Genomic DNA, 14,823 nt, shown 5'->3' with positions numbered 1-14,823 from the left:
ACAAAGTAAACCACCTCTCATCCTGTCGGCTTCCCCCTCACCTTTGGCAGGGCTCACAACACTGAAACCAAAATAAATGGGTGAAACCGAAGGCTGAATTGTGAAATATGATGGATTTCAAAAAGCTAGCATGTGGCTGAGCATATTGCTGAACAAAAACTGACCATAAAAAAGTGTACTAATGTTCAAAAGGTCAAAACAGTCACTGCTACTTAATAGTCACAGGGCTTTTAAAAATATCTCTTAAGACCCTCTGGCTTAGATCTACAGCACCATCTACTGGACAATACTCTCCTGAGTACTTTCTTTCTTTTTCCATATATCTATGAAGCCATGATACTTTTAGTGTAGAAAGTAGACCTCTGATCTTAACAGTCAGTCTTGTAGGCAGCTACCTGTAGAGAATAATAAATGTAACTCCTTACAGGGATTGAGGTTCTTAATGGTGAAGAATGCAAAGTGAAGTGGTGTACTGTAATTTTCATATTTATGAACAATGATGATTTCCCTTATTACATAAAATAAATATTGATTGATTTAATAGAGGTTTATTATGGGAATTTCTGACTTTTCATAATAATAATAATAATAATACCTTGTAATTTTTTTGAGACCGTCTTTTATTTAAAAGTGGGAACAGTAATGCACTAATCAATATGACTGACCTAATTTACCTTGATTTTACCAAATGTAGTATAGATACTAAAAATGAGGATATACATCAGAAAGCTTAAGACAAGCTCCTGTGGTCCTGCGTGCATTTGTTCAGTTATGAGCACATTGTCTCCACACTATAGCCTGGAAAAATCAGGCTCAGCTAAGTCCACTTTAATACTGGATGTCTATGAACTATTAAGCATGAACACTTCCTTGCTACATTTTCTTCCTTTATGTTTTATTATAAGAATAATGTGCTCTGGAAACATTTAATGTATGTGTCGTCTTGTTTTGAAGAAATTTATCTCACAAATCTCGACAATCTCACAACCATCTTTAATAATTAATAATCTTTCATTTTTGTTGGGCATATTGCCAAAAAATTAGTGATAAATGTAAAGACAGTAAATATTCGTTGTTGAATGCCATTTTTTTTTAAGCAATACCTACATACAAGGTTTTTGTTTTTGTTTCTTCTTCTAAATGTTGCTTTCTTTCTCTGTTTTTTGCAGGCCCACTGAAGTACTGGCATAACTACCCTTAGGAACAAGAAAAACTTAAAAACTTGACCTCATTGGTGGATAAATAAAATCCTTTGCCAAGCCCCTATGTAAGACCACAGTCCAAAGATGACACAATGATGAACAATGTCAAGAGTAATTGTGAATGGAAGGCCTTCGGCCCTGAAAAAATCCCCCTCATGGCTGGTGTTCTTTGGCCCTGTTGATTTCTATCATTTTTAGCTCTGGTGAACAAATTTTGGTATAAATCAGAACTTTTTACATATTTTATAAGTCATGTGCTACTTTGTTTCTGTGCCCAGGTAGATCTGTGGGACCTTGTGCCTAAGGCAATAATGTTAAGAGGGCTTGTGCTACTAGAGGCATTCCAAGCGTGTCCATAGAGCCTCCTCCCCACATCCTATGGAGGCAGAGCACAGCCAACCAGCTGATGGGGACCGATCTGGTGGGCAGCAGCAGCCTCTGTCAGATTCTTCACTTAGGGGTAGATTGCTTCAGTTACAGGAACAGGCTACCTCACAACCAATCCATGGATTACATGGCCGCCATCAACACAGACAGCCAAAACGCAGCGATATGCTCCAAAGACAGCAGCAGCAAGAGTCACAGGTGGGGGAATCATCTTTGCAACGTCCAGATGTCCCGGGGCTATCTCGAGGCAGCTACTCTTCATCTACTTTTGAATCCTCCATCCAAGTTCCTCGTGGTCAGAGGACTCCATCTCAGCATAGTCAGGAAGTCCTGGAAGGTACATCTAGAAGGGAACGAAAGCCCCCAAAACCTGGGAAATACGTGTGTACGTACTGTGGTCGACCATGTGCAAAGCCCAGCGTTCTGCAAAAACACATCCGCTCCCACACTGGAGAGAGACCATATCCTTGTGTTCCGTGTGGCTTCTCATTTAAGACTAAAAGTAACCTGTACAAACATCGCAAATCCCACGCCCATCGGATAAAAGCTGGCCTGGCGTCTAGCCGTGAAGACCACAGTTTCAGTGGAGCTGAGAGTGGAACAGTGGGAGATGAACAGGAAGAAGAAGAAGCAGAGAGCACAGATTCTGAGGATGAGACTGGTCAGCGACGACTGCCTACCTCTCAGGAAAGGCCAGCTCTGAGGAAAAGCTCCAAGGTAGAACTCTCATTCTCAGAAGAAGTACCAAGAATAGAGGACTCCCAAGCTGTCAAACAGAGGTTAGCTATGCGACTAAGTGAGAGAAAACGAGTTCCTATGTCATCACCCGATGAGACCCCTTCGTCCTCATTGGGTCCTGGGAGTAAGGGCAGTACTGAATCTGGTTACTCTTCGTCCTCATTGGGTCCTGGGAGTAAGGGCAGTACTGAATCTGGTTACTTTTCTAGCGGCGGAAGTGCTGAGCTTTCCCAAGTGAGTCCTCCCAATGCCAATGTTAAATCCTATGCTGAAATTATACTAGGAAAGTATGGACGATTGGGTCAGCAGCAAAGAATTCCACACCAACACCTCAAGTCATCGTCATCTTCATCATCATTGGGTCAAGAGGAAAAATCTGTTTCTTTTACTGTGCCTAAGACGCAAGTCATTGAGCACATAACAAAATTGATCACAATAAATGAAGCTGTAGTTGACACAAGTGAAATTGACAGTGTCAAACCAAGACGTTCTTCTCTCTCAAGAAGAAGTAGTATTGAGTCTCCTAAATTTTCTTCATCCAAAGATCCTTGTGTTTTTGATTCAAAGGGAGATGTTCCAGGTACTAGTGCTACTGGACAAATGTTTCATGGTGGATTTACCACTGAAAGACAACATTCACAATTAGTTGAAGACCCAGGTCATTGTTCAAGTGCTGTTCTTCTGAGAAGTCAGTCAGTGCCATCCTCTGGTGGCCAAGTGGACTCGACTAGCACATCTTCACAGAGTTTTCGTCTCAGCCACTCTTTTGATGAGCAGCAGGCTGCAGCAGTTGAGGTTAGGGTTGGCCACCATCATCGAATGTTAAGACGCCAACCTGCCATTGAAATGCCAGTTGGTGTTGACCCTTTAGCAGAAGCTGGTTCCACTCTTTCCACTCTGATGGAGGCAGGATGGAAGTGCGAGATGTGTGGTAATTGCTTCAAGAAGCACGACAGTTATACAGCCCACAGAGTTGCGTGCATAAGCACTTCTTCGGAAGAAGCCCACAGTGACAAAGTAGTTCGATCCACACAAGAAGATCGCCCCCAAATGATGCACTATAAGTTCAAAGCACTGGCTATGGCTGTTCGAAAACGGAGGAAAGAGGAGAGTTTGGAGGAGGACCCCCCCAGCCCCGGTCCTACAGACGTGCCCTTCAGCAACCAGCTCAGTACATCAGTGATGTGCACTAAAGATAATATTCAGGGCTTCTCAAGTACCCGTTCCCACATTGAGCCAGAAAAAATTGGACCTTATAAAGAAATTTCTGTAATTCAGCACACCAGCTCCTTCGAAAAGCAGGAAAGTATGTCCATAGAGAGTCAGGAACCAGAACCCGAGCATGAGCAATTACAGAAGCCAAAACAAACTTCCACGTACAGGTTAGTTCGACAACCCAGCATTCAAGTACCAGAGATCTTGGTGACCGAGGACCCAGATACTGAGATGGTCTCACTTCCAACAAGCACATTTTCCTCCAAAGTATCGGATAAGGAAGAATTCCAGTGGCCTCAGCGTAGTCAAAGTTTGGCTCAGTTGCCTGCAGAGAAGTTACCACCAAAGAAGAAACGCCTTCGTTTGGCAGAGGCCACCCAGTCTTCTGGAGAATCTAGTTTTGAATCGGTCTCTCTTTCACGTAGCCCAAGCCAAGAGAGCAATGTTTCTCACACCTCCAGTCGATCTGTATCTTTTGATGAATTGGGAAGAACTGACCCTGAGATGCAGGCTGGTACATGGAGCTCCCATGGGACACACATGCTGACTGTGCCAGGTCCTCTTCAACACCACCATTCTTCTAGGGAAATGCGTCGTTCTGCCTCAGAGCAAGCTCCTGCAAGCCCACCACACCCTGCCCAGATAGGAGAGACTAGAAGTAAGTCGTTTGACTATGGATCCATGTCCCCAAAACCAATTTCAACATCTTGGAAGGAAAGGCGGAAGTGTCTCTTAGTAAAGCATGCGACCCTTGAAAGGCCTGATCAGGACGAGCCAACTCCAAGCTTACAAAGTGGTCCAATTTTCTGTCAGTCTTATTCTGGTTATTCTGCCATCTCAGTTGGTGAGCACACAACAAGAAACACTTCAACACTTAATCCAGAAATTCTGAGCAAAACTTTTCAGCTTTTCCAATCTCCTCTCCCTCTTCCGACTACAATTTACCCCCTGACAAGCCCAGATACCTTTCCTCCACGGCAACTGACTAGATTCCTACCAGTCACAACAGCAATATCCGAGGTTCTTTCCAGTCGCATGCTTCAACAGACCTTCATACATGGAGTACCATCTCCACTTCATCCAAGACAATTTCATTTAGCCGAGCACCTAGGCCTTCCTGTTCAGCCTGTCCGCACTTTACTCCCTCTCCAGTACCCCAGTAGTGGTCAGACTGTCCAAGTGCCATCGGGACCTCCTGTCGGAGAGTCTAGTTCACCTCCTTCCTCTATACATAGCCAAGGTCCCTTATATCACCAACTTGCCACTCTTCACCAACCTCGCCCAGTCATTGCTACCTGCCATGAGCAATTCACACCAGTAGCGTCACTTGTGGTTCCTGTGCGCTTACAGACTCACATCCCTACCTATGCAAGTGCCATGTACACAACCATCTCACAAATCTTAGCCACAACACGTTCTCAGCAACCAATCTGTTGTACAGCCATGGTAATCATGGGAAACCTTGAGGGCAAAGAGCTTCAGCGTTCCTACCTTAGGCTACCGACTCTTGATATCAAGACCAGCATTCCTAGGTCACTGCCTCTAGACTTTCAGTCAGAAACCACATGTGATGATAACTACGGGCCGCTCAGTGCTGGGGGAAATAAGAGAATGCTTTCTCCAGCAGGGAGTTTAGAACTCAGTTTAGAGGCACAGCGCCAGCAAAAACGAGTTAAAGAGGAAGAAGAGGAGGCAGAAGAACAAGAAGAAAGGGGGGAAGATAAAAGTGATGAGAAATCTCTGGAGAAGAGCCATGAAACAGGCGAAGAGAAACTGACAGCAGGGACAGCATGGGTAGAGAAAGAAAGGCAAGTCAAGAAAACAGAAGTGGTACAGGAATCTGTGGTAAACAGGCTGGAACTTGCACAGGGGGATCCTGGACTATTTAAAAAAGAGGAAAGGGAAGAAGAGAGCAATAGGTCTGCATCATTGATTGAAATTCCAGGGAGCTCCTCAGACCCCCTATACCCTAGCCTACATACCACCACATCAGTGAGCTGGTGCTATCTAAATTACACCAAACCCAACCCATCTGCACTCAGAAATCCACAAATGTCTGTCTATTCTTCCTGGAGTGTCAGCATGTATAACCCTAATCTTCCTGGCCTGTCCACCAAAGTGGTACTGTCACTATTGTGCTCTAAACAAACATATAGTTCTGAGATTTTCACCACGGCTACAGCTCCCTCTGTGACCGTTGACAACCTTGTTCCTGCCAGCAAGAAAAAGGCCAAAGTATCAGAGGTAAACATTATTCTAATTTACATGGAGTATAAAACAATTGACCATTAAATAATATAATGGAATGTTAACCTTACTGGCTGTAGATCTGTTGTGATGTCATGGTTTGTGTCTTTCTGGAGTGTAGGTACATGCCAACACACCCACTACAACTATCAAACCGAAAGAGGAGCCTCTGACTAAGAGGTCTGAAAAAGAAAAGAAAAATATAGAGGAGGGTCCCACGACCTCTAAACAGAGTGAACCGCCACGCATTTGCATCTTTGAAGGAGGGTGAGTTAAAGACATTTTTGACTTCCATAAAGGACATTGTAGATCATTCTAGATAATTATTCTACATCATTTATTGTAGATTGTGTATTAAGCTGATTAGATCCATTTTTTTTCAGTTTGGTATCACTACATAGATGATGTACAGAACTTTCCTTAAAATTAATTAATGCCATATTCATAAGGAAGTCACATAGGATCTAAAACAGTGAATCTATTCCTGTATTTAGAGTGACAAAGAACTACTGGAACAGGTGAAAGCCAGAACCACTGGGATTTTTTTATAATTACTTTCACCCCCTATTCGCACTTTACTAAGAGGCATGCTTATCAGAATGAATATAGAGAGATGTTATCTTCAAAGATATTTACATCTGAAGTCAGATATTCATTAGTGTTGTACCAGCAGCCTCTAAAATGAGTGGATAAAAGCCAACTCGCTGGATTTCCTGAATAAAGCCTGTAATATGACTCTACATAAGTCCAGAGTAAGAGAAAATTATGTGTTTAATAGTTATATATGAGTGCTGATCATTTATGAAATGGCAAGTTCTCTCTCAATTCCCTCCTCCACTACTTTGTTTGAGTTTAAGGAGTACAAATAAACCTCTACTTTTTTTCTGTCTTTATTGTAAAGAGATTAAACAAAAGTCATAAGAAAATTGGATGGATATAAAGATGAAGACCAAGTTGTCAGCTTTGTTCATTAGCTGACTTTTTCAAATGGTCTATTATTGGCAAGTTTGCAGCACTGTTAGGGGTGCTCATGAGAGATCATCACTAGACCATCCTGTAGCTTTTCGCTCCTTCTCTCTTACAGCTTACATTTTGCTTATGCAATTTTTCAGTCACACCCACACACACCCTAATCACATCAGTCCCTCTTTGTGCTCTGTCTCTTTCATGCCATTTCCTCCCCATCGTTCCTCTACCAGTGACTGCTTATCTCAGCGTCTCTTTGCTCTCTGTTTTCCTTGCTTACCCCTGCTCTTCTTTATAGGAGGCAATTAAAGAAAAAGTGGTAAGTCTGTGTTTGCAGATACACTGTCTGTCTCTCTTAGACTTTATTCTGCGTGATGTGTCCATCTTTCTTGCTCAGATGCATGACCACACACCTGTCATCACCCCTCCCCTCCAGGCCTACTGTTACTGTGACCGCATTTAACAACACACGCAGCACTGTCTCCATACTCCATACTCATCACAGCTGTTTGAATAGTGACTTTTATATATATATATATATATATATATATATATATATATATATATATATATATATATATATATATATATATATATAGAGAGAGAGAGAGAGAGATACTGTTCATTGAATGCAGTATCTTTAAAAACATCACTTAAGGGTGAGATAAAACAATGTTTAGTGACATCTGTTCCCAACGGAGACAATTATTGCAGAATTTTGTTACAAAATACAAGAAACACGAAAAATCTAAGTGAAATAGATATGAAATCTAAATCAGACAGTACAGACAAGAATAACAGTGGGTTGGGCTGTTAAGGTGCCTGCCATAACCCTGCATGTATACGCATGAATACGCAATGTTGCTAACTTCAAGATTAGCATCCAGTTCTCACACGCTGGCATATCGGTTGCATACTCTTGACTGGTGTTCAGCACTACGATGATTTGCAATAAATGTTTATATGTAAATTAGCTATATAGCTCCTGTGTCTTTCTGTGTTTACAGGTACACTGAAATGAAATGAAATGAAATGAAACTGCTCACATGCTCACTGAATAAACCGAATAAAGAAGTGAATTCTTTTAAACACACCGTTACTGAGCAAACACATGAAAATTCATCCAATTAAAATAACTTTAAATAAGACAATTTAACTATAAAAATTTAAGTTTAATTTCTCCTGTCCCCTTCTTCTAAACTCAATGTCATTGGCGAAGAACATGCAGGAAAAAGGATGAAGCAAACGTGAGTGTCCAACTAAGAGCTTAAATTAATGAACAAGAATAAACCGAACAAAAACGTTGTACTATCAAGACCAAAATAAATGCAATATTACATACAGTGACTGACAGCGGTAATGACAATAAAACAAAACAAAAGCTTATAAAGTCCAGAACAATCTGAGTGTAGCTAATGGGTAGTTGAGTGTTAATATGGTCTGATATGTCAACTAAGAAAAATTTTCATTTACATGTGCCACAAATTTTTCTTATTCATCACATCCTTTGTGATGTGTTTATTGTGCATGTTCATATCATGATGATGATGATGATGATTATGATGAAATTATGTAACAGCTACTCTTGGGTGTTCCTGTGTAAGAAGTATTATCATTTTAGGCACATCCAAATCACAGTGAGATGCTGATTGTTCAACCTGAATCTAGAGTTTTGATTAATCCTGCATTTTGGATTATGTCAAACCTTTGAAGAAGAATGGCAATCGCATGACTCATCAGATGATGATGATGGGTTACAATTTATGTTGCATTTAGCAAGGAGAATTAAGATTACTTTGAATCTAGTGGGAACGCTTAGTAATTCTAGACCAAATCTGAAGGGAAACTTTGAGCTTAAACCATGTTTTTTTTTCTCATCACTGCTGTTTTTCTGTCATGGCCAAACTCACTAAGGACACAGTCTGAATTTTCTCATTGCTGACTACTGAATAGCAGATGTTGCTGAGCACAGAGACAGAATGTCAGGCAGATTTAATGGTGGGGAAGTGTGAAACGTTAGTGCTGGGACCTTGTCACTGAGGAGCGATCTGATTGTTATTAATTAAACCGTTAAATCATCTCTGTCTCTTTTGCTATCTCTGTGTCCATTTCTGCCTCCAGGTATAAGTCAAACGAGGACTATGTGTACGTGAGGGGGCGGGGGAGGGGGAAGTATGTGTGTGGTGAGTGTGGAATACGCTGCAAAAAGCCCAGCATGCTGAAGAAACACATCCGCACTCACACGGACATTCGGCCCTACGTCTGTAAGCACTGCAACTTTGCCTTCAAAACGAAAGGTGAGTGGTCTTCTAAGCTCGGCCTCTGTGCTGCGCTCTCGCTGTGCTGAGCTACGCCACACGTTTGTCCGTAAGTGTCCGTGTGAGATTGTTAAAACCGTGGCTCTGTAATCTGCTTTGCGTCAGGAAACCTCACCAAACATATGAAGTCAAAGGCGCATGGAAAGAAATGCCAAGAGATGGGTGTGGCTGAATCAAACACGGATGAGCTGGCGGACGAGCCAGGTAGGTCTCCAGGTACATGGGTCCAATCTGCTGATGGTGTCAAAAACGTTAAGAGTGAGTGAGTGACTGGATGGAGATCTGGTATGTGAAAGTATATACATTAATAATGAACTGCAGGAAAATAATTGCTCTTAGTTTTGAAGAAAAAAAAACAAATACAGGCAAATTATCATATAAAGAATTAAGAATTTAGAATTAATTGCAAAAGGAAAATCTTGTTTACATAATCTTTTAATTTTAATGCAATGAACGCTGCATGATAATTAATGACAAAAAAGCTCAGAAGAACTGTAGTTAAATAATTATATAGACACATTTATGTAACTGTAATTTTATCATTCAGCACTGGACCATCATTGGACCAGATCTTTCCCATTGGCAATCATGAATGCACTGTAGACAATGGTAAATATCAGGGTATTTTCAGGCACCCAATTCCAGTGCACTCTGCTCGCAGTTTGGTGAAGGCCAGTGTAAACGGATGGCTGCGCCATTGAGAGAAGAGGGTTCTGATATGCTTGTACACTCAGCACCAAGGACAGTTCATTCAAGATCAGTCCATTCAGCAAGCTTTAAATATGGTTTGTGAATGGAGGAGGCAGGATGCACTATTATAAGAGCATGCTTATATTCTGTGGACGTGCTTTATAAAGTGCTTTTGTGTGTGTGTGTGTGTGTGTGTGTGTGTGTGTGTGTGTGTGTGTGTGGGGACAAAAACTAAGCTGCATCCAAGAAACTGGATCTCTGTGATGGAATTGTGGTGAGGTGTAGATCAGAGCAGGGATATATTGCACACACACACACCCACTATATATAACTTCTAAGGCTTTAAGTTCCCAAGACTACAGTAAGTTTACAGCTTTAGTAAGTTTGAAATAGAAGGATAACGTTGAACCTTCCTAGAAGTTGCCATCCAAACAAACGTCTAGTCCAGTTGAAAAGTGCCTTGGTCATGGAGGTAAGAATGTACATAAGGGTTATTATAAGAGCTCCAGATGTGCTCTACAGAGACGGGAAGACCGGGTGGACAGACAACCGTCTTCGCAGGACTACATAAATCAGGATGTTATGGCAACACCTACGTCACCGTTTAGTAAAAATCTTATGACAGTCCACTCTACCTATATATTATAATATAATAATATATAATATATATATCTATAAGAGGTAAGGACTCTGGCACCATATGGAAAAAGAGTCCAACAGTGTCTCTGGGTAGAACAGCAGACACTATGTTGATGAAAACAGGAGCACATCACATGTCTAATAGCTGGTGATGTATGCTAGTGGCAGCATGATGTTATGTGGGTGTTTCTCAGTGGCGGGGACAGAGGGACTATAACAAGTGAGGGATGACTGAATACAGCCAAATGTAGGAACATGTAAGAAAACCTCCTCCAAACTCGGAAGTGTGCAGCCAAAACAACACAGGAGCAAGTCTGGGAATGTCCAGAATTAAATATGTGGAGAGTCTTGAAGACCACTGAATACTTTCAGCTGTGCTGGCATGTGTATGTATTCATATGTTCCTGCAGCAGTGTTTTTTGTTCAATTGACTGTATATTGCTGCAAAGTAAGGTAACGCATGTACAAAAATGAAGTGTTCATGCTATCCTTTTCTCCTGATCCTGAAAACTTTCAGTGAAAACTTCTACTGTATGCTAGCACAAGCAACAACAATTCTGCCTTTAAGAATTAAGAATATTCTGTGTCTATCTTTTGTATATTTATTTTATATTTCTTTACTTTTGAGACTTTTGTGTTTATTGATGCATATATTTAATCTTGTTGTTTGCCTCAGGGTTCATTTGACTGATTTGAACTAAAACAGATGTACACCATGTTGTTTTGTTTGCATTATGGTTCATTTATTGAATGGAGCATACAGTCATAAGAAGCCTGAATCCTTTTCTGTTTGCCAGGCACCAGCGAGGAACAATTCTGTGAATCAGAGGATCTGGATGAGCACCAGTTCTCTGATGTTGAAGACTCTGAGGATGAGGATGAAGAGGATGAGGATGAAGATGATAACGATGAAGAGGAAGAGACATTGTCCTCCCACGATGACCCTCCTTCATCCTGCTCTACTGACACTCGTCAGTCTGACAGTGGTCAGGGATCACAGACTGACCTCTCAAACCCCACTGCTCCGGAGAGAGAGGACCACCCATCCCCCTGCAGACCTTGGTCTAGTGGGAGAGCTACCTCACCAGGCAGCAAAAGGGCACTATTCTCCCATAAGGGCTGGGAGGTTTCTCCCAGAGCCTTCTCTCCTGGTAGTGAAGGCTCACCTCTCAGGAGTCTGTCTCCCAGACTGGAACTGTCCTCACCAAGTCGACACCTCTCACTCTCCCCAGAGAGAGGTCCTTCTCCTGTTAGGGCCTCCCCTCTCAGGCCTCTGAGTCCCCTGCGGCCCCTGTCCCCTGCCCGCTACAGGTGCTCCAGAGCCCTGGACTCCCCAGTGCCACTCAGACCCCATCATAGACCTCAGAGCTCCCCTGGACAAATCTACTGGGATTCTAGCTCTCAAGTCCGAGAGGGCCAGGTGGGTCTCATCAATTCTAATGCCATATTTGTTGCACAGCAGATATTTTTACTTTGTCTAATTTACTTTCAGGACGTTAAAGAGAATCAACACCTGGCAGAAGTTTGTTCATATCAGAGTTGAAATAAAGAAAACGCATGCTGAATGTTTGACTGTATCAACTTGTCTCCCTCTACAGGAAAGGCCTGGTACTCCCAACACCCCTGTGCAGGAAAAGTCTGCTACTCCTAGTAACCCCCAGACTCCACAGAGGCCAAGTCCTCCACATCCCAGCGTATTCCCACCAACCCTACACCTCTCTCACAGCGATTTCTCTAGTCACCTCCCAGTCCCAGCAAGAACTACAGACCCCATGTTTAGCCATCTCCCTTTGCACTCCCAGAATCAGGCTCGCATGGCGTATCATATGATCCCCATTGGAGGAATACAGATGGTGCAGCTCAGACCTAGACCTTGTCCCAAACTGGAACGAAGTTTATCCTTCATCCCATCCCCCACATCCCCTAAAGAGGATTTCCCTTTTTCCTTGAGCAAAAGGGAGACATTATGGAGCTCACACTCTGCAGCAAGCCAGCAAAGACCTCTGGCAGCTAGCGGGGCCCAGAGTCTAGAGGGGCGAGCCAGGCCATCGGAGCTGCAGTGCCAAGCGACATGTTCCACATCGGTCAAATGGTCTGTACAACATGGCAGTGCAGAGCCAAGAGCAAAAGACCGAAAGCAGCATGGCCTCTCACAACCCTCTAAGACTTGTACCATGGCTCCTGAGACATCTCAAGAAGCGAGCCAAGATAACAGAGAAGTAGCTGAGGAGATATCTAGTTTTGATGAGGAAGAGGTAAAGTCCTCCTCATACACGAATACTGGAGAGCTTTCAGAGCTGGAGGAACATAAACAGACCCCATCCCAAAGGCACAGCTCAACTTCAGAAGGAACTCCAAGGGAAAAATCTGCCCATCTGGGTGAGAGCTGCGATAGCGACCCAGACAGCACTTAATAGCCTTTTTGCTCAATGTCTAAATGCTCTTGATTGCTACTATAATATTATTGTTACTTTGGTTTTGTAACGCTATTGTTTTTTATACAAATTTTCAATACTGTTAGTAACTTGATAAATGTTTTTGTTTGTTTGTTTTTGCAATATTCAAGATTGTAATAAGATGCACTTTTTTGTTTGGACAAAATGTTTCTGTAAATCTATCACTTCTGTCTTACCTGTATCTTTATTGACATTACAATCAATCTTAAGGTATCTATTTGAATATGTATATGTAAAAATACTTCTTAAAAGTAAATGATGATACATTTTTAAATGACCAAGGTGAATATTTAAACCAGGAGTAATTCCAATATCTTGTCCCTTGTCCAGTATTATTCAAAATATAGTTATGTGTGCCTTTTCTGTCAGGATTTATTGCTTAAGGTGTAAACAAAGATGAAAGGCTGTGAATTATTATTATTTTTTTTATATGTGGTTTGTTTTATGTTTAGATGGAGTTGGTGTTGGTGTCTGCAAAATTGAGAGGCATATTCAAGTTGTTCTTTATTTTCTCTGAAGTCAGGGTAATAGAAAAAGCAGTTTGTACCGAAGACAGCTGAAGGATTGCAGAGGTTTGCAAATAAATTGCACTGAAGTCATATTTTTTATATAGAAAAAAAAGATATTGTGTCTGTACAGATAAGAAGTCTATGGTCTGTATTTATTGCCATGTGAAAATATGAAAATGTTTAAGTTTTGTTTACTTTAGTTTTTTGAAACAATTTAATTGCATTTTTATTCTTTATACTTTTTGTTTAATTACTTTTCTGTTACATTCTGAAGACTTGAATTAAAGAAACTGGACTTGGTGACAGAGAAGAGGGTGAACAGCTGCAGTTAGATAGGTCAAGAGCCTTTTGAATTTGTCACAGATCTCTCTAATTTCTGAACCAATAAAGGTGCACCAGGAATTACTCAATATGTCTTTTTGCCAAATATTTCATAGTGTCAAATTTGGACATGCCATTTGTTTTCATTTAACTTTTGTTCATTTGTCAAGTGACCAACAGGTGGTGCATCTTGCTTGGTGTCGTTTATCCTGTCTTTGTCTTTATCTCTCCGTCACTGCTGTGAGCTTGAACAGGGAGTTTGTTTGCGGTGTTGATGGCCTGAACAGTTCATGGTTTCCTGGAGAACATCATTGCTGTAGTGGTGATCTGCATTACAGTGGACTTGATTATGTGGATCTGTTCAACATATGGTGCAATAAGTTGTAGATTTATGGCTTCCGTACTCCCAAGCAACATTTACTAGAGGAAATTGAAATACATGAACACAAGAGGGGAAAAAACGAAACTTCCATAAATAAACATTCCATGCATCTGCTTTATAGGAAAGAGTGGCAGAATTTGTGAAATTACCAAATGAAGCAAGATGAGCAGCTTTTCCCAATGCCATGTGCCACATTTTCGGGTGAACACAAAGACAATCACTATGTCTTAAGTGCAGATGTGGCTTTGTGGTGTTGTCATGAATACACAAAGTGCCTTTTGGTATATTTGTTTGGTATATTACTAGGGGAGACGAAACTGACAAGAAGGAAAGTCTCATTCATTATTCTTATTAATTAAAAAATGTATGCATTTGCATTTGTGGTCTTATTCAAGATTTGAGGTTCAAGCAGTCCCGGGGGTGGGTGGGTGTGTGTGTGTGTGTGTGTGTGTGTGTGTGTGTGTGTGTGTGTGTGTGTGTGTGTGTGTGTGTGTGTGTGTGTGAGAGAGAGAGAGAGAGAGAGAGAGAGAGAGAGAGAGAGAGAGAGTCACAAGACTGCAAGCTTGAACCCAAGAGTATTCTCTGGAGCCAATAGTCCAAGGCAAGGGTAAACTGGGAAGGTGAAAGAATATATCTGATCTGAACTCTAGACAAAAATGCTAAATACATTTCACTAAATTGGATTGATTTCTCAAACCTGTAACCTAACATTTACTTAATTTGAGGGGTTTTTTCAAGTTAATGCATACTTAG

The 14,823-nt window shown here is 41.5% G+C and overlaps 1 protein-coding gene across 6 annotated transcripts in view; it reads left to right on the top strand.

The window, feature by feature from the left end:
* Window positions 1-14,188, top strand: part of hivep3b (HIVEP zinc finger 3b) — a 45,521-nt gene extending 31,333 nt beyond the window's left edge. For 2 of the 6 annotated variants that reach the window (XM_076971728.1, XM_076971730.1), the window contains exons 2-9: window positions 1,170-1,267; window positions 1,481-5,786; window positions 5,911-6,056; window positions 7,054-7,074; window positions 8,877-9,052; window positions 9,179-9,289; window positions 11,200-11,822; window positions 12,001-14,188. In XM_076971728.1, the coding sequence (XP_076827843.1) occupies window positions 1,581-5,786; window positions 5,911-6,056; window positions 7,054-7,074; window positions 8,877-9,052; window positions 9,179-9,289; window positions 11,200-11,822; window positions 12,001-12,816 (6,099 nt within the window). In that variant the 5' untranslated portion in view covers window positions 1,170-1,267; window positions 1,481-1,580 and the 3' untranslated portion in view covers window positions 12,817-14,188. Of the gene's footprint in view, window positions 1-1,169; window positions 5,787-5,910; window positions 6,057-7,053; window positions 7,075-8,876; window positions 9,053-9,178; window positions 9,290-11,199; window positions 11,823-12,000 lie in introns of all 6 variants that reach the window. The other 4 variants (XM_076971729.1, XM_076971731.1, XM_076971732.1 and 1 more) reach the window with 4 other exon arrangements.
* The last annotated feature ends 635 nt before the right edge of the window (window positions 14,189-14,823 follow it).

Source organism: Brachyhypopomus gauderio, chromosome 13 (assembly GCF_052324685.1).
Source record: "Brachyhypopomus gauderio isolate BG-103 chromosome 13, BGAUD_0.2, whole genome shotgun sequence".
NCBI lineage: Eukaryota > Metazoa > Chordata > Actinopteri > Gymnotiformes > Hypopomidae > Brachyhypopomus > Brachyhypopomus gauderio.
The sequence above is the reverse complement of the archived record's forward strand: the minus strand, read 5'-3'. Positions and strand labels throughout refer to the sequence as shown.